The sequence below is a fragment of the Gavialis gangeticus genome, unplaced genomic scaffold, assembly GCF_001723915.1.
Source record: "Gavialis gangeticus isolate Ggan-Ray unplaced genomic scaffold, GavGan_comp1, whole genome shotgun sequence".
Taxonomy (NCBI): domain Eukaryota; kingdom Metazoa; phylum Chordata; order Crocodylia; family Gavialidae; genus Gavialis; species Gavialis gangeticus.
Window position 1 is genome coordinate 4,647,627 of NW_017729017.1, and position 17,533 is coordinate 4,665,159.

Consider the following 17,533-nt stretch of genomic DNA (forward strand, 5'->3'; position numbering starts at 1 on the left):
CTGGGCACCTCCGGGACCAGATGAGAGAGACAATGATGCTCAGGCTAACCATACCCTGTCAGTGCACTGTGACAGAACCTGATGCTATACCTGCTGCTCTACAGCTTACAGGCTTGAAAAGGGTTGGTACATTGTTAGCGGGGGGTGGGGGTGGGGGAGATAGGTCAGAGATCTCTGGTAAAAAGTAGATCTTAGAGATTCTGCATTTGTACCAACTGAATAGTCAGTTTTAATCTAAAATGAGCCTTTGGAATTGGGCCTTCTCCAAGTTCAGGAGGTTCCAAGCTGGGGTTTGGTTCAAGCCTTTCTTAAATGTTATTTAAAAAATACAGGGAATAGAACACTGGAGTGGAAAATGATAAGTCTTGAAACTATCTGGTCCCTTTAACTTTTGATTTTTCTTCACACTTTAAAAGGATCACCGGACATGCTCACCCTCACAGCATAGCCCAGAGCATTATAAAGGACCTTCATATGTCCTGTGAAATACATACTGCAGGAAACAACAAGATGTCAGGTTTCATCAGGACACTGATCTGTCACTGTAACCCTATGCCTATATTCTTACCAGTAGTCATAAGTGTCATCCCAGTTGTCAAAGTGCACCAAAAAACGATTGTCCACCACATCTGTCACAGTGGCAACGCATATCAAGGAAGGGTTCATTCGGTCTACAGCTTCAAGTTTCATGCCCACCTCAAATCCTGTGGGAACTTCATTCTGGGTACAGCAGAGAAACAGAGTGAGGGTTCCCTGTGTCAAGTCAGTTTGCTCTTCCAACCCAGTCTCCTCATCTCTACCCTGAGCAGATGCTGGACAATGCATCAGCACACTTCAGCAACAGCTCTGTGCCCTTCCCTACCAATTTTCAACTATGGTTTCCATAAGATCGTAGTCAATTTAACCTCACTGAGCAGCTGAGGAAACAGAGGCACAGGTAAAAGTAACTTAGCTCAGGTCATCCAAGTGGTCACTCACAAATCTGGAAAGAGAAAAAGGAATCCAATCTCCCAGACCATCCCGCACCCCAGCAGCCTTCTGCTTGGAACGTCTGACATGTCATGTGCCTTATATTTCCAGTATTGTTTTTCCATCATTAGCAACCACCTCCATTCCCGGGGGTAATTATGAGAAGTTACAGTGGCAGTATTCTGCCCTCACCTCCACTCCCCTCTCCTTCTGCCCACAATCCCTGCACTACCTGCCCATATTTTATTATGATTTCTTGGGAACTAAATTCAAGGAAAACCTTGTGTCATGAATACATGCACAGCTGAATGATAAATAGTTATGATTATCAGGCATAGTAATCACAGTTATTGTGCAGTAATTTATCAGTAAAACATATTATTGCCTGATAATGCATTTAACTGTGAGAAAATAACAGACTGCTAACTGCTGTAAGGGTGGTTAAAAAACCCAATCAGTACTTGAAATGAAAATTTACATTTAAAAAATATATATGTATAGGCAAACTACTCCTGGTTTCTCTTCCAGCCCCAGGCTTTTCTCTCCTTTGTCCAGTTTTGTCATCAAGGAAAGGAGAATAAAGGGGAAAATGGATACAAAGAAAAGATCAAGGCGAAAAATGTCAAAGTTCTGCTTTATATATTAAAAAGGCCATTTTTCCTCAAAAAAAGATTTAAACGAAAGTTTAATAACAGTTCCAATCAGCTGCATTAGAGACAGGCCCAGACCAAACCCAGTCTACGTGAACAACATCCTACATTGGAAACACTTGTGCAGTGGTTCTCTGAGTTCTCAAGTTGTTTAGACTCAAGGTAACCCGCACTACGCTCAAGGCACTCCTCAGAAAATGTCAGCTCTTAGCTTTCACTCATTTTGACTACAGAAAAATACAAAAGCAATTCTCCTGTTGCAGGGAACTGAGAGAGACTCCAACAAGGCAAAATATTTTGACACTATGGATTCCTATTGAAGTCTGGGTTTGTCCTGTGAACAATACATAGGTGTGTAGCACCCCATGCTGCCCTTAAAAGGATCTCATGGCACCCTGGCTGTGAATCACTGCAGTAGTGACTCATTCATACTGTTACCATATGCATCACATTCTTCAGCTGTCAACAGCACCTACTACTGGTCATTTCAGGAGCAGAAGTTTTACTGGGATCAGGATGGGGGGAGAAGTTTGAAGAAAGGAGCTAAAGCTATACAGACCCTCCTCGGAGAGGGGAAAATCACATGTGAACCTACAAGAGTTAGTCTGGAAGGAGAAAGAAAGAGCTGCTACTCACACTGCTTCGCATCACAAAGAGGTGTTTAGGAGCTGCCTGAGCTTTTGTTATCTTGAGATAGTTGGTCCAGCTGAATTCCTCCTCTTTGTAACCTGAACACCCTCAGGAAAAAATAGTGATTAGCTGTGTCAATCTTCAGTCAGGCAAAAGGCAGGATAGATGTGCACCTTATAGACTAATTCAGAGATGCACAAGCTTTCAGAAGCAACACTTTGCTTCTGAATTAGTCTATAAGGTTCAACTCGGCCCTGCCTTCAACCCTCAAGAAAGAGAGAGGTAACAGTAAGTGTCTGTGTGGATGCTTAGAGCTGCACTGCCAGATGTTCCAGGGCACTCTGAAGACACCAGAGTGAGATGGCCAAACACTGCCACCGCCTCCTGCCCCAGCACCTGCTCGTCTGCGCCCCGCAACTATCATGACAGACCAGACGCACACTGCAGCACAGCCCTTCCAACACCCCCCTACTGCTCCAAATGGGACGAACGGCACTGCAGGAGATAATGGCTCAGTTCTGGATGTGATGAGCAACTTTAACTCCCAGTAACATCAGCATATTCAGTTCTTCCCCAGAGTTGGGTTCCTTGTGCCTGGGTTGCAATGCTGGCCATTGTACTTCTGGTGGAAAACTGGAACCCACAAGCAATAGACTCAGCATTTCAGTGGGATTTAAATCCGTATCTCCAAAGATCATTGGCTCAGGCATTAATACATGTGCTGCTCTCCTCTGCAGGTACCTGCTTGACTTCTGATGAATACTTCCTTGCCTCCATGACTCCAATGAATGCCACAGGCTTCATGCAACCTGACTTCTAGGGCCCAAGCAGCCAACCTATCCAGAGCATCATCCACAGACTGGTGGTCACCAGCCTCTTACCTTTTGGGGGCTGGAGTTTGTGTCCCGTCTCTTCAAACCAGCCAGCAGGATGAATGTTGGGCGAGTCGGCGTTTAGCCAGAAATCGTGGCATTCAGAGTAGCCATCAAAGTGCAGGCGCATCCGGTAGCCACACACCTGCCATCAGAGAAGGAAGGAGAACTGTCCAGTTGTACCACCTCGCTGGTGTCCTAATCTCCTAGCCAGCACCATGTAGCAAAAAACGCCCATCCAGCATCTCAGGCATGAGTACTGCAAGGACCCTCCTACCACCACTTACACCCTGGGTATCTCATGAATAAAACTGACAAATCATAGCAACTCATTGGGTGTCAGGACTCAGGTAACACACTCCAGTCTGGCAGAGGTGTTCAATATAGAATGAGGAAAGGACCAAACCACTGTCAATCTACTCTCAGCAATATCCATGGAGATTTTTCTACTTTACAGCTGGTACACAGAGTGAAGCAGTCAACCCAAGGATCCTGATAGGATAAATGAGTCATAAAAACCCTGCTGAATGTAATTCCCTTCCTCACCCCTCCTTTTATGAAGTGTCCCTCCCTCCCCTCTCCCTGGATTTCATGCTGCTCTGGTGAAATCTCTGCAGAAACAAAGGAAAAAGAATGGCTGCTTTGTGGTGGGACATCTCACTCTGAACACTGGCTGAGCAATTTCTGCCATACAAATGCCATAGTTTGTGTATGGCCTGTGCGTTCTACATGTACATACTGCACATGGAAGGGGCTGGGCCAAAAGCCCTGGAAACTAAAGCCTTCACTTATATAAGAACACGTGTACACTGGGCAGAGGACCTATGTGGTGTCTCACATGTATGACTCAGCCCTCCCTGAGAAGGATTAGCTTCAGGGATCAGAGGCCATTTTTGTCTCTATGGTTCATTCAGTCCTTAGCCCCCTGACCAGACTGTGCCAGCGTAGATGCTGGCTAGTGCCAGAGGAGGTGGCAGTTTGATGATATTGCTACCAGACTTTTGGAAACCAGAGTGCAGCCACCAGCTCACCTCACCTACAACACTAAACCATTGCTTATCTCATATGTGGTGGTTCAGACACCTAGGGGGGCCAACTTTTTGCTACTGCCAGTTGGTGACCTAAAGGTCTGACCCAGGATTGGTGTCCCAAGACATCTCAATTTTCTTTGCCATCCCAAAAATGCCTTCCATCACACAGCAATGGGAAAGCTCAATGAAGGGACTAGGAAGGTCAGGCTAGCATTTCCAGCCTGAAGTTGCTTGTGTAAATGACTCAATGGAAAAGCTATCTTACCTCAGCCACTGTAAGGATAAAGTACATAGAAGGGTGCTGTGGATCAATCCCCTCCAGCTTCATCCCCACCTTAAAGCCATTCTTGTTCTGAGAAGCTGTTTGGTACTGGGGAGAATTAAAAACGACATCAGATGAATATGTCTGGTCCAGACACCAAGCACCACTCAGCAGGTTACAGCAGCTTCTCAGTCAATGACATTTCAGGAACTGAGTCATGCATTTAACCAGTTACTGTTGCCTTAAGCTACTGTCTATTTCTGGGTCTCTTTCTCTTATTGCCCACAGTTCAGAAATCCTACAGCACTGACCTTGCAATGCATGCTGCCCGGAGTGCTTGGCCTTCCCCCAGCCTAATGGCAGGAGGGATGAAACTGGGCCTCTGAGCTCCTCTCCTGCCCAGACAAATGGAGGCGAGAGTGCAGATCACAAGAGGGAAACAAACACATGTTTGCCCAGGCAAGGGAGACCTTGCATGTTAGAAAGCTCTGGAAGCAGGGGTAGAGGTGAATTAAGAGGAAGAAGAGATGGGTCCTAGTGGGGTCACCATTCCACAGTCACCCTCCAAGGACATTTGCTGAGCAAACAGACCTTGGGGGTGGAGGGCACAAAACATAGGGGGACTTAGGAGTCAGGCCAGAGCAAACTGGAGACAGGCAGTGGAAAGCTGGTTGGTTACCTCAGGGTGGAGGATGGGACAGTGCCCATCTTCACGTGCTGGGTGCCCCACAGCTAGCAACACAAGAGAGACAGAGGAGGAAAGTACAGAGGAGAGGAAGGAGAAGAGGAGGGGAAAGGAAAGGAAAGGCAAGGCAAGGAAAGGAAAATCCCAACTCACATCCTGGAAGAGATTTAAAGGGGCAGCGATGGCTTTCTGCTCCTCCAGGTAGGATGCCCAGGACCAGCCTTCTTTCTTCTCCTCACTGGCACCTGAGCTCGGCAGAAACGCACACACAAGCCACTCAGAGACACTGCTGGAGAGCTAGTTAGTTGGCTTCGAAGCTGACCCTTGAGTTGGTTTAGCCCAGGGGAAAGGCAGCCCTCTTCTCCCCTCACCATCCTCTTTACTCCAGACAGTGCAAGCGTTGGGCCCTCCTCCTGACCATTCTTGCCTGTATGCAGTATGCACCAGTGAGGGGGGAGAGGGGTGGCACAGGGCCTACTGTCCTGTTCTGTGAGTGATCCACATTGACAAAAAAGCCATTTCCTGTTCTCATTCCCATGCTTGCATCCCCACTGACTGCTGCATGGTCTTAAAAGTGCAACATTAGGCCAGTCCGGATACTTGTCCAAGCACTGGTCTGGACTCCCTCAGAACATATCCTGGCCAGCATTCCCTGCATCCCTACAGCGAGCTGTCAAGAGCCCTACAACAAATATCATATTATACAGAACAGAGAAAAATCCTAAAGAGAACCAAACAGCAGGTATGTGCTGCACCCAGATGACATCAGTTGCCTAGACGTTCACAGCTGACAAAAGGATAGGGATACCCAGTCCCCATTCAGTGTAACCCAACAGCAGGGTTCACCTTTCAGGAGCTCCATGCCAAGGTTTAGTTTTTGGTGCCTACTCTTTGAGACAGCTGTAGTGAAACAATCATAATGCAACAGGGACCTCTCAGGGCTGCCCCTGTTCAGAAACACGTGTCAAAATAAGAGGGAGCCCCAAACCAGTCAGAAAAAGGTCAATTCAATTAGCACAGGGGCTCACTGATGATCATTTGTAGAGGAAAATCTTCAAATCTGAGATATTTCTGTCCTCTATTACAGCAGGATTTGGACACCCCACAGTCTTGAATGCATTTATTTTCACAATACCAAAAGGAAAGAGACAAACATGCCCCCATTTATGGGCAAAGAGTATTCTAAGGGATTTAGGTGCTTAACTCCTGTTTTAATTCCATTAAGTGACATGCTCAAGATCACACAGAAGATTGTGGCAGAGGATCCAGTCCTCTGAATACCTGACTAGCACCCTAGCTGCTGGGCCAGCCATTCTGAGCTCATGTTGCAAAGCACTTGGGGAAATTATGAGCTATATATTATACACACATACATATTTAGTTAGTCTATAAGGTGCAACTGTACCCTGCCTTCTACCCGTCTTCAGACTAACACAGCTTACTACACCTCTCAAGATTGCTTGAACCCAGTCCCTAATCCAATCAGTAGCTGGCTCCAGAGGCAGCATATAAGAGTATGTGTCTCTTTGGTCTGACCTACTCTGACTACTCATGGGGAGAACCCCCATGTAATGCCAGGCAACATTTCAGCACAGCGCCTTGAAAGCTGTAAAGGCTACAGCAGTGGCTCCAAAGACTTTGTCATCTGAATTGCAAGTGGGAAATTTCTTGTAAGGCATCATAACTTTGCTCTATTTTTAATGGCCCAAGGTGTTACAAAGCTGTATCAAAACCAAGATGACTCTCTATAGTGTCTCTAGGCAACAGAGATCTTTGGAAATGGCACATTCACACACAAGTAACAACATCATCAGCTCCCAAGGTAAGAGAGAAATCACTGTGCAGTTTAGCCCAGATCCTGAGCAGGACATTGTGAACACATGCAAGCCAAGCATGTGCAAAGTGCACCTGTATTAATGGGAAAAAGAAGGAAAGAGAGAGAGAGAGAGAAAGAGAAAAAGAGAGAGAGACAGAGAGAAAGAGAGAGGGAAAAAGAGAGAGCAAAAGCAAGTGAGCAAGCAAAGGAGTCTACAAGCTGTCAGGAGCTCCTAAGTGCCTGCACCATGAATTGCTTGACCAGTTCCCTGAACCAACTGCATGTCAATCTCAAGCCCCAGTTCTACAGGCAAACCCACAGGTCTCCCCTGCCCAGTTCCACTGCACCTGGTTTTTTCTCCCCTTGCACTTTAACTCTGTAGGTGCTGCTGCATGAGAAGCAACCACCAGACATTGCCCTGCCATGCCCTTACCATGCTGGTTCCCGCTCCACTCTTCAATCTCGGTGTTGCTGACGGTGGAGTCTCCCCCCAGGTTTTTTCTCTCTTCCTGCTTTTCCTCCTAGACATACATATATAGAATGGGAGTTGGTCACTTGTTTGGATTTATTCACACCCAGGTCACCTATTGTTCTACCACAGACCTTCACCCTGAGCTTCTGCCTTGTATTTAAATGTTCTCTTCTCAAGCTAGCCGCAACAGTACAAACGGGCCAGGATCTGGCCTAAGGCCTCTTAAATTAGGATGATGCTCATGAATTTTTGCATGACCACATCTAAAAACTAGATGACCAAGAGGACAGAAGTCTGAAAATGTTAGAGAGGGATTTGGGAGCTGATTCAAGATTACCTTAACAGGGATACATTTGCCACTGTGGCCATTTTTTTTTTTTCAGTCAAACTAGCACTTTACACCCAGAATGTAGTGTATGCATCAAGATGGCAGTGGCTTTTTGCTTTTAAATTCAGCTCTTTATTGTAGTGTGTGCCAGACACCAACTTGAGATGCTCTCCCCAGAGAGCTGGGGGGTTGAATACTTGGCATCCACAACTAGAGCTTGGATTTTCAAAGGGGTTCAGCATCCAAAGCAAACCCAGTGGGCTAAGCCTGCCAAAAATCCAGCCTCTGATATCTGGACAACATGACAGTCCATGTATTTATTTTTTTCTTTCTTTCTGGTCTTTGGGGTTAACAGGTTAGGTTCTGATTAGCACTTGAATGTATAACTGCTGCAGCTCTGAAAACTATAAATAAGAATTTTATGGGCACACCCAGAATGGCTGTGCCCCCAGCTTCTCCACTGGCAGGTGCCTCAGTGTGTCTCTCCCTGTGTGTGTTCCTGTGCCTCCTTTGGGTTTTCCCCTTCCCTACCATTTGCTCAGACTCATACTCCTCCTCTGAAGGGCTCTGGTAATCCTTTCTTTTCCGTTTTTTCACTGGCTTGAGGATTTCAGTGACATTGGTGCTGCCAGCAGAATTCTCTACAATGACAGACCTGCAAAGGAAAAAAAGAGTGGAACCAACTGCAGCAAAATGGAGTGATAGTACAGACTGGTGAGGGATGGGATGTTGGCCAACATGGCTACAAGGTAGGTTGCATGGATTAAAACAAGCTGAAAAGACACTGTCCTTGCAATCCCTCTGCCCCCAGCTCACTGCATTTACATCTCATGCACATACACACACACGTTCAAACATATTGTTATTCATGATTACTATGAGCAATGTGTCAAGAGTCGGTGCTGTCATGACGTTAAACTGAGAGCCAGGCCTGAACTGAAATGCTAGATCTGAGTACTCTGTGGTGCTTAAAATCCAAATCTAGGTCCAGATGCAAATGGATATTCTTTTTAAAATGGTCCAGACAGAGCCTGAACTAAGCACATGGAAGGCTTGCTAGGACTTCTGAATGTTATGGCCTGCACTCATCCGTATGCTGGGGAATCAGATAAGGAAACACATGTCCTTATGGGACCAAGGGGAGAAGACCCCCAGAGGTCAACTTTGTTGTTCTTCCCCATTGTCATGTCTCTTGGGAGAAATCCTGGCCCACTGAAGTAAACAACAAAACTCCCAGTGACTCTGATGGGACTCCTAAATGTCCACTGAGAATATGTTACCCAAAGAAAACAGAGAGGGCGTTACCATCCTACAGAGATCTATGCCTAGGTTGTTCTCCTCTGCCGAAGTGACATCTCCTTTACCTTTCTTTGAACTGACGATGACAGTGTTCACTGCAGAACCCCCTGCCCTCCCGGGCCACCTCTGACATGTGTCTCCGGCCACAGGTATCACAGTGGCACATGTTCTCTGCTGTGGGCAGCTTGGGCTGCTCTGGTACATCTGTATTAATAGAGTGAAAGAGAAGTGAATCTCAAGAAAGCAAGATCTGCTGGAGAGAGAATACAAATGACAGGATTTCTGTCTTCTAAGTGACTTCACGTGGAGAAGTGGGCACACGGCATGAGTCCTGAGAAGTGATCTGGGGAGATAGATGTTGTCTTTCTGCTCTGTCTTATGGAGACCAAGCGAGGCACTTTGGAAGGGGTCGTGGAACAACAGGTTCCCAGTGCCAGTTTATTACCAGTTAAAAGCTGGGGTAGGACAAGACAGGCTGTATTATTCCTTGGCAAGATCAGAGAGAGAGAGGAAGAAACCCTTGTGAAAATTCTACCAGAAAACTGCCTACTGTTTTCCCACTGGTTCCAGGCCACCAGTTGGGCTCAGAGATACAGCAACAGGTCTAATGAGCTACAGGTTGCTCAGCTACTGGTCCTCCAGAAAACAACAAAAGAGACCAGAAGAAATCCAGAGAACCAGCAAAGGAGCAACTGGATTTCCTACTAAGGAAAGAAAAAACACTCTTTTCTGGGTGGAGTGAGAATCATTCTGGGCACAAGGAAGCAAGGCTGGGAAGCAGATCTGTCCAGCATATCCCACATCTCTGGTGACTCCAGAATCCTTTGGGACTTGCACACTCTTCACCTTCCCTGTAGGCTTCCAGGGATGTTCCAGTAAAAGCCAACTCCCTAGAGCCCCTTCACACCAGGCACAGGTGCATTAACACCATCATGGACTGAAACACTGCTCCCAAAGGGTTAAAACTACCAGATCTAAGAGAAGCAATGCACGTGGGGCTGCCTAGACAGCCAGTCAGCCACATGCCTGCTCCACAAGGCCATGGGTGATGGAGCGTGGGGAACCTTAGCAGTGCTCTGTGGAAGGTCCGGCACAGCAGGGCTCCTAATGCAAAATCAGTGACATCCCAACATGCTTACCCTGAGCCACAATGTGATTGTCCCTGCTGCTGGGTGCTACTTCCGACTCCTGATCTTTCTCCATGTGAGCTTCCTTTACAGGTTCAGCTGGTGGGATTTTATCGGCACTCATCACTTTCAGCGTCCCATACTCATTTATCCGAAACTACAACATTTATTAAAAAGAAGAAGGAAAATAAAAATATGACCCAGTAGGCAGCACATCAGATAACACACCCTGTGCCCAGTCCTCAAGAGGACCAGCATTTGTTACAGGCTCAGCAAAGCAGATGCTTCAGGCCATACCATACCAGGCTATATCATACTTATGCTCTGAGTTCCTTGGTCACCTCATTCACCTCCCAGTATATCAGTCAAGATGGCAGCCATCACAACAGCATAAAGTTAGGAAGAATAATGATGTCAGACCTAACTCTGCTGACCCCCATCCTCACACAAAAGTCTGACCTTCAGCCAGTGCTGAACAAGCCAGGACCTACCCAGGGATAGAGGGAAATGGCATTGTGGCTAAAAGCCAAGGTTGAGGGACCATGAGGCGGAAGTCTACTCCCATTCCTACTATGGGCTTTCTGGCAAGCCCAGCAGCAGCTGCAGATAGGCAGAGGGCAACATGAAGAGAATGGGAAGCTGGCTGGAGGATGGGACTATGTGGAGGGACAGGATAACATCTGGAGGACTGGACTGGCTAGAAGGGCAGAGTGTGGCCCTCAGGGTGGGATGGCCTAGAAGAGATAGGTGCAGGCTCAAGGCTGAGGTAGGGTAAAGAATAGGCCCATTTATTACTGAATGTCTAGACATCACACCATCCACATCCTCTTTCCAGCAGCTGGTCAGAGAGTTAAAATGCTATGCGCCCCCTCTGCCACTGAAAACCAGAGCAGAGGGTGAAAGCCTAAAGATGAACACAGAGTACAGGAGCCCAGGGAAGACCCCATGAACAGGAAGAAGCCCTTACGGCCCTACTTATAAATACTGGATTTCCCATCAGTTCCTAATTCGCCTTTGAAGCACTGGGCTGGAATTCAGGGGCTTGTGTTCAAGGAGCTCCACTTACTCGCAAGTTGCTCCCAGGCAGAGTAGCTACCCCATCCTTCCACTCCAGGACCCGAACCGTGTTGCAGGTCTGCACCCCGCTGATCTGGGGGATGACAGTTGCTGTCATGGCCTCGTTCCCTGCCCCTCTCTCAGGTCTCTCAGCTGCTGTGTTCCTCTGCGACTCCCGAGGAAATCGCTGGATTTCTAAGGTGCTGGTAGGGAGGTTGATGGCAGTTGCATTTGCTTGAGACAGAATTGAAAGAAACCAAAAAAGGCAACACTTCATGTACATGAGCCAGGGCAAAAGCCAGTGCAGCTGCCGCACCTTAGCGCAAAGGGGCCATGCAACCTCCTAGCCCAGGCACCCCATCCAGTCTCATGCTCATCATTCCTTGAATAGCCTTGTGTTTGCTTTCAGCTTTCCCCTGAGAGGCAACTAGCAGCTGGGTCTGACCTCCCTCAAAGTGGTAGGTGCTTGCTCCAAGTAGGCTAAGGCATGTAAAGCCCTGATCCTGAACTTGGCACATGTCAACAAGAGGTACAGAGGTAGCTGCCTACAACCTCTGCTGAGTTCTGGAGGGAGACAGCACGGAGCCAGCAGAGGGAAGAGGAGCACTTGATCTGCAGGGGAGAAGGTGGGATGGTTGCCGCATTGATCACTCAGTCCTGGTTTGTCACAGCAAACAAGATCATAGGGCCTGGTTGTCCTTGATACCAAGGCCCCTCTGCACCACTCTGGCATTGTAACATAGGCGTGAACTCCAGCCAGGCTCATTTTCAGGTCAGAGTTGTGTAAAGTAAACTCTGGATACCTTTAAGCAATGCTTGGATGCTTATCTTGCTGGGGTGATCTGATCCCAGCTGACTTCCTGCCCCTTGGGTAAGGGGCTGGACCTGATGATCTCGCAAGGTCCCTTCCAGCCCTAATGTCTATGAAATCTATGAAGTGGCCCAAGTCAGGTGTGTGACATTTTAAATGTCAGCTATGTCCAACAGAAATGGCACCACAGACATAATTCTTTCCTCAGTCCCCTCCAGCCTTACGACCCTGCTCAGCATCCCACATGCTGGTCCCAGACTGGGCAACACTACTGGTCAAGTGTCCTTCCAGTCTGATGTGACTCCCTGAACTACTGTCATCTGTGGTGCAGCCCTGCACCTGGTCAGGCACTGGTTGGCAATGGCTGGAGAAAAAATAGCATCCACCCCTTATAGACAAAAGGCTTGGTCACAGCCATCCAGGCCTAGAGCACTCTTTGGCTAGGGTGCTACAATGTGCTCTCTGTCTGGGGATGGCAGAAGACAACGTCCAGAAAGGGTAGATTCCTGTGTCTGCTACAGCTACTTTGCATGGCACAGGTGATGCAAAGTGGCCCATTCTAGCGATAGGTGGCCAGCAAATGCCTTCTGAGAGGGGTAACTCTCACAACTGTAAAACTGATAGAAATATCACAGCCACCTCCAGTGAAGAGAAAAGGAAGGCATGCACTGGGGGAAGTGGCTGTCAAACAAGGGATTTGGGGCTTGTAGTTGTGTACTGTAGCACCTCAGTTCCTTCTATGTCCTTTATTGGATCTAGTCTATTAACAATGTTGAGGTACCTGGGGACCATAGAGACACAGTCCTGGGAAGTACTTTGGAGAGAGCCAACCCTAGGCCCTGGTGCTAAACCACATACCTGGTATGATGAAGGCAGTTGTTGGCAGGTGTGTGTTCTGCACAGTGTTCTCATTGGCAACCAGATGGATGCTGACCTCCCTGGCAGTGTTCCCTTTTGTGCTTCTCATGACCTCCATTTCTGCTCTGCCATCCATCACCCTGTGCGGACATGTAGTAGAGATCTAGAAAAAACCCAGTAGGGGTGGGGTCTGGTTAGGGCTTGGATGGTGTGAACTCAAGAGAGGATCAAAGATAGATGGTATGAGATGGAACACCTCGCAGTCTCTTCCAGCAGGAGTGACTACAAAGACTATGTGTCACTCACAACAATAGCTGTCCCAATCTCTCCCAACAGGAATTTCTGCAGAAAATGTCATGGTAGTACTAAGCAGGGAGAAAAAAAAAATCAGTATATGGCAGACACCTTACTTTTATCTTTGCTAAAGACCCCACTGAGACCACAAAACATCGATTTTCCTGGCATTTTACTTTAAGTTCTTATGAAAGGAAATAGTTAACAGCTTGAGACTTTTAATTAATTTTCTTCTCAATTTTTAGCACAACAGAGCTCTGTTCAGATGCCTTGATTTAAATCTGGCTGCACAAAGCACTCTCCTTGTCTGAGAGAGGGGCCTACATTTAGGGACAAGCTATCAAGATCCAGTGAGGTTGAACTTATTTTGTTAAGAATTCCAGTGGGGAGGGTAGACAGAAAGGTTGATAGCAGCCAAAGGCTGGATCCAAATCAGGTTCCATCTACAAAATGGAGATAATAATAGCTCTAGTTTTCTTTCTAGGACACCAGATAACTAAGGACTATGCTTAAAGCAGGGGTGGCCAACTTCTGACATGAGTGCCACGAGTGGCATGGGCAGTCCGTGTGTGGTATGTAAAGAGATTGGGGAGGAATCAATAGCACAGCTGCTGGTAGGCAAAGCAGCAGAAAACAGAGCAGGAGATCAAGCAGTGGGCACAGATTAGGGAAAAGAAAGCAGAGCAGGCGATTGGTAAAGAAAGGGGATCAGAATGGTACTTGGGGAGGATGCAGGTCTAATTTGTGGTATGTCTGCCAGAAAGGTTGGCCTCCACTCAGGTTGAAAGGTGCAATGTAAAATAGAGTAACAAAGAGCAGCAACACAGTTACGGAACAAATACCTGTAGCAAGTAACAGATCAGAAAGGTCAGATGCTGCAGAGCTGTGTGGATCAAACAAGGGTGCTGGGCAACCTCTCATCAATACAATGGTCAGCTGCCTATCAAGAGAGAGGACTATGAAGTGCCAAGTCATTGCCCTCAATCCAATGACCTGGAAATCAAGTTAGGTTTAGCAAACACCAAGCACTTTGGGAACAAGACTTGCAAAGAAGTACAGACAGGAGAAAGTATGCTGCTTCCGCAACTGGTGGCAGTGGCAAATGAGATACAGCACTTGCCATGCTGGGCATATTGAGCATACCAGCTTATGAGCGTGTTTCTATATAACAGAGTTCCTACGTACCTCTATACGTATAAGGACATTTATTTTTTTTATACAGAATTTATAACATCTCTTTTCCCTTAACAGAAAGGAAAAATAGCCAATAAGGCTATAGTCTTTAAACTTTACAGCTGGAGCCCTGGGTTCTGACCCCACTGCTTACATCACCTTGTAGCTAAAAGATGGGGTATAAGAGAATTTGTGGGCTTAACGGAGGAATTACTGGGTGAAGCTCTTTGGCCTGTGTTCTGCAGGAGATCAGATTAGAGGTTCAATATGGTTCTCGATAACTTTAAAACATTATAACAACTGGACTCTGGAAGCCATTCCCAGAAAACAACAACAACTTCATTAATATAAAACCTTGTGAACAGTGCTCCACAATCATATGCACCAGTAGATGGCACTTTTAAGTTTTACATATATACACATATAGTTAGGTTTATAATTATAATGATAGTCATAAAGAGCTTTTATATGAAGTTCTTGCAAAATAATCATGTTCAGTTATTTGAGTACAGGAAGCTGAGAGAAAGGCAAGTACAACTGTATGGAAAGTATGCCCCTGCCAGAAGCTTAAATAGTATTTTATTTTGCTTCTTGTGGTTTAAAGGTGTGTCTATGATGGTAATAAAAAAATATAAAATATAAGGTTGTACTGGGCACTCTTTTTATCCCTTTGAGTATTTGCTGTAGTAGTTGGATATTCTCTTTCTTTTCTCCACCAAGGAACTTATTAGGTATCTGGACTGAGAGACAGAGTCCCCAACCAGTGGGAGATACAGTCTCTAATGCCCCTCCAGAGTGAATGTATAAATTACATTTTTCAGCACCAAAGGTTAGATGTTACAAAAGCATCTAACTAAGGTAGAAGCCTAAGTCCCACTGAAAGCCAAAGCGAGTTAGGTGCCTGATAAATTTAGGTGCTTTGATAAATTCCATTAGGCATCATCTTTTGACACCTAAATCTGCCCTCAGTCTGATATTTCAGTTTTGTGAACAATACGGGTTTTGAAAAGTCTAATCTGGATCTCATATTTTTATGATTATCATTAATTTTAGTGGATTTTTTTTCAAATAAAGTATCTGTCTTTGTATGTCAGGAACTCCAAATACAACAGCATTTTGTGCTAATGCAGGGCAACTCTGGAACAAAGAAACTCCTAAATATAAAGTAAAATAAAGCAACCTAAGTTCAATGTCTAACCTGAGCCATAGTCCAGCAGCCAGACTGATGCACTTCACCCCACTTTCATGAGGAAGACCAGCACTGTAAATACAAAAATCAAATAATAACATGGGGAAAAACCAGCAACAGTCAGATGACCAAGCTAGGCCTTCCACTGGGTTTCTGCACAGATGTGAGTAATGATTTTCTCTGCTTAAAAATCCCAAATTCTCTAATTAAACACCCCAAAATCTGCATTTTTCCATGATTAAAATAAAACACCACTATATACAGGTATCGGCTGAACACAATATTCTTTTGACACATTTACAATTTTAGAGCAACCTGGAAGCCTAATAGTGCCTCAATAATTATAATAAAATAAATTCTAAACATCTATATATTTTGGCGTTTGAATTTGGTTTTCTTATCATCGAAAATCAGAGCTCCCCCTGCCCCCTTTGCTCACCAAGATGTAGGACCGACTGCAGCTGTCCCCCTCACTGTTTTGTGGCACTGGGCAGCCCTGATATGCCAGTGACCCTCATTTCCAACCCAGAGTATCCTGGCCCTGCCAGTGCCCCTCACTCCTGACCCACAGTACCATGGCCCTATTGGTGCCCCGCACTCCCAGCCCACAGCTCCCCGGCCCTGCCAATGTCCATCACTCCCAACCTGCTGTCTCCACGACTCAAAGGGGAGAGGTGTTCAGGAAGAATGGTTGCTCCTCAAGGGAGCGATCCTGAAAGCACAAGCAAAGGCAGCAAAAGGGCACAGCAGCCCCCTTGACTCTGCAGGGAACTAGCGGACCTCCTGCATCTAAAAAGAAAGGCCTATAATGGATAGAAGGCTGGATCCACCCCAAAGGAGGAGTACTCTGCACTGGTCCAGACCTGTAGGAAGCAAACCAGGAAAGCCAAGGCTGTGACTAAACTCCAATTGACTACACATATTAAGGGCAATAAAGAGTCCTTTTTTGTGGGGAGCTGGAGGAAAAGCAAGGGTAACATTGGACCCCTGCTAAACCATATGAGTCAACTGACAACTGGCACCCAGGAAAAAGCCAACCTGCTCAACAGGTATTTTGCGTTGGTTTTTCACCAGCCTCAAGGGACGGCCCTGCCCAATACAGTATGGGATGGCCAGAGCGAGGGAGAACTATTACCCCACATCAATGTTGACCATGTAAAGGAACTCCGTGAGAGGTTGGACACCTTCAAGTCAGCTGGTCCAAACAGCTTACACCCCAGAGTACTTAAGGAGCTGTCAGGCATCATAGCTCAGCACGGATCTTCGAGAACTCGTGGCACTCAGGCAAAGTGCCCGAGGATTAGAAGAAGGCCAGTGTGGTGCCAATCTTCATGAAAGGGAGGAAAGTAGATCCAGGGAACTACAAGTCCATCAGCTGACCTCCATCCCCAGGAAGAACTTGTAGAAAATCATCAAAGAAACCATTCTTGACAAACTGGCTGAAGGCAACTTCTTGAGGGATAGCCAGCATAGGTTTGATGCGGGTAGGTCTTGCCTGACCAATCTCATCTCCTTCTATGACCAGGTGACATATCACCTGGACAAGGGAGAAGACATTGACATCATATATTTCAACTTTAAAAAAGCTTTCGATCTGGTATCCCATGATCGTCTTACAGAAAAACTGGGCAACTGCGGCCTTGGCTACATCACAGTCGGCTGGCTGGGGAATTGGCTTCAAGGTCAGACCCAGAGAGTGGTAGCTGACCGAAGTCAATCACTGTAGTGCACTGTGACTTCTGGGGAACCCCAAGGCTCTGTCCTTGGGCCTATCTTTTTCAACATCTTTATTAATGGTGTCGACATTAGTGTTAGGAGCGGACTGGCCAAGTTCGCTGATGACAACAAACTTTGGGGTAAAGCGTCCACGCCTGAGGACAGGATGGTGATCCAGGCCAACCCTGACAGGCTCCGAAAATGGGCGGATGAAAACCTGATGGCCTTCAACTCCAAAAAAATGCAACATACTCCACCTTGGGAAGAAAAACCCGCAGCATGGGGGCAGTGCTAA

At 46.6% G+C, this 17,533-nt stretch overlaps 1 protein-coding gene across 5 annotated transcripts in view; it reads right to left on the reverse strand.

The window, feature by feature from the left end:
• L3MBTL1 (l(3)mbt-like 1 (Drosophila)) overlaps positions 1 to 15,621 on the reverse strand; it is a 33,747-nt gene extending 18,126 nt beyond the window's left edge. For 2 of the 5 annotated variants that reach the window (XR_002096582.1, XM_019513038.1), the window contains exons 1-13: positions 15,532 to 15,616; positions 14,003 to 14,100; positions 12,867 to 13,029; positions 11,208 to 11,431; positions 10,154 to 10,298; positions 9,080 to 9,218; positions 8,247 to 8,370; positions 7,349 to 7,436; positions 5,253 to 5,344; positions 4,418 to 4,522; positions 3,131 to 3,266; positions 2,256 to 2,356; positions 569 to 720 (exon numbers count right to left, since the gene is read on the reverse strand). Coding sequence is in view for 4 of the 5 variants with exons in the window: in XM_019513038.1 (XP_019368583.1) it covers positions 569 to 720; positions 2,256 to 2,356; positions 3,131 to 3,266; positions 4,418 to 4,522; positions 5,253 to 5,344; positions 7,349 to 7,436; positions 8,247 to 8,370; positions 9,080 to 9,218; positions 10,154 to 10,298; positions 11,208 to 11,431; positions 12,867 to 13,002 (1,442 nt within the window). In the remaining variant the exon portion in view is untranslated. Of the gene's footprint in view, positions 1 to 568; positions 721 to 2,255; positions 2,357 to 3,130; positions 3,267 to 4,417; positions 4,523 to 5,252; positions 5,345 to 7,348; positions 7,437 to 8,246; positions 8,371 to 9,079; positions 9,219 to 10,153; positions 10,299 to 11,207; positions 11,432 to 12,866; positions 13,030 to 14,002; positions 14,101 to 15,531 lie in introns of all 5 variants that reach the window. The other 3 variants (XM_019513041.1, XM_019513039.1, XM_019513042.1) reach the window with 3 other exon arrangements.
• Positions 15,622 to 17,533: the final 1,912 nt, after the last annotated feature.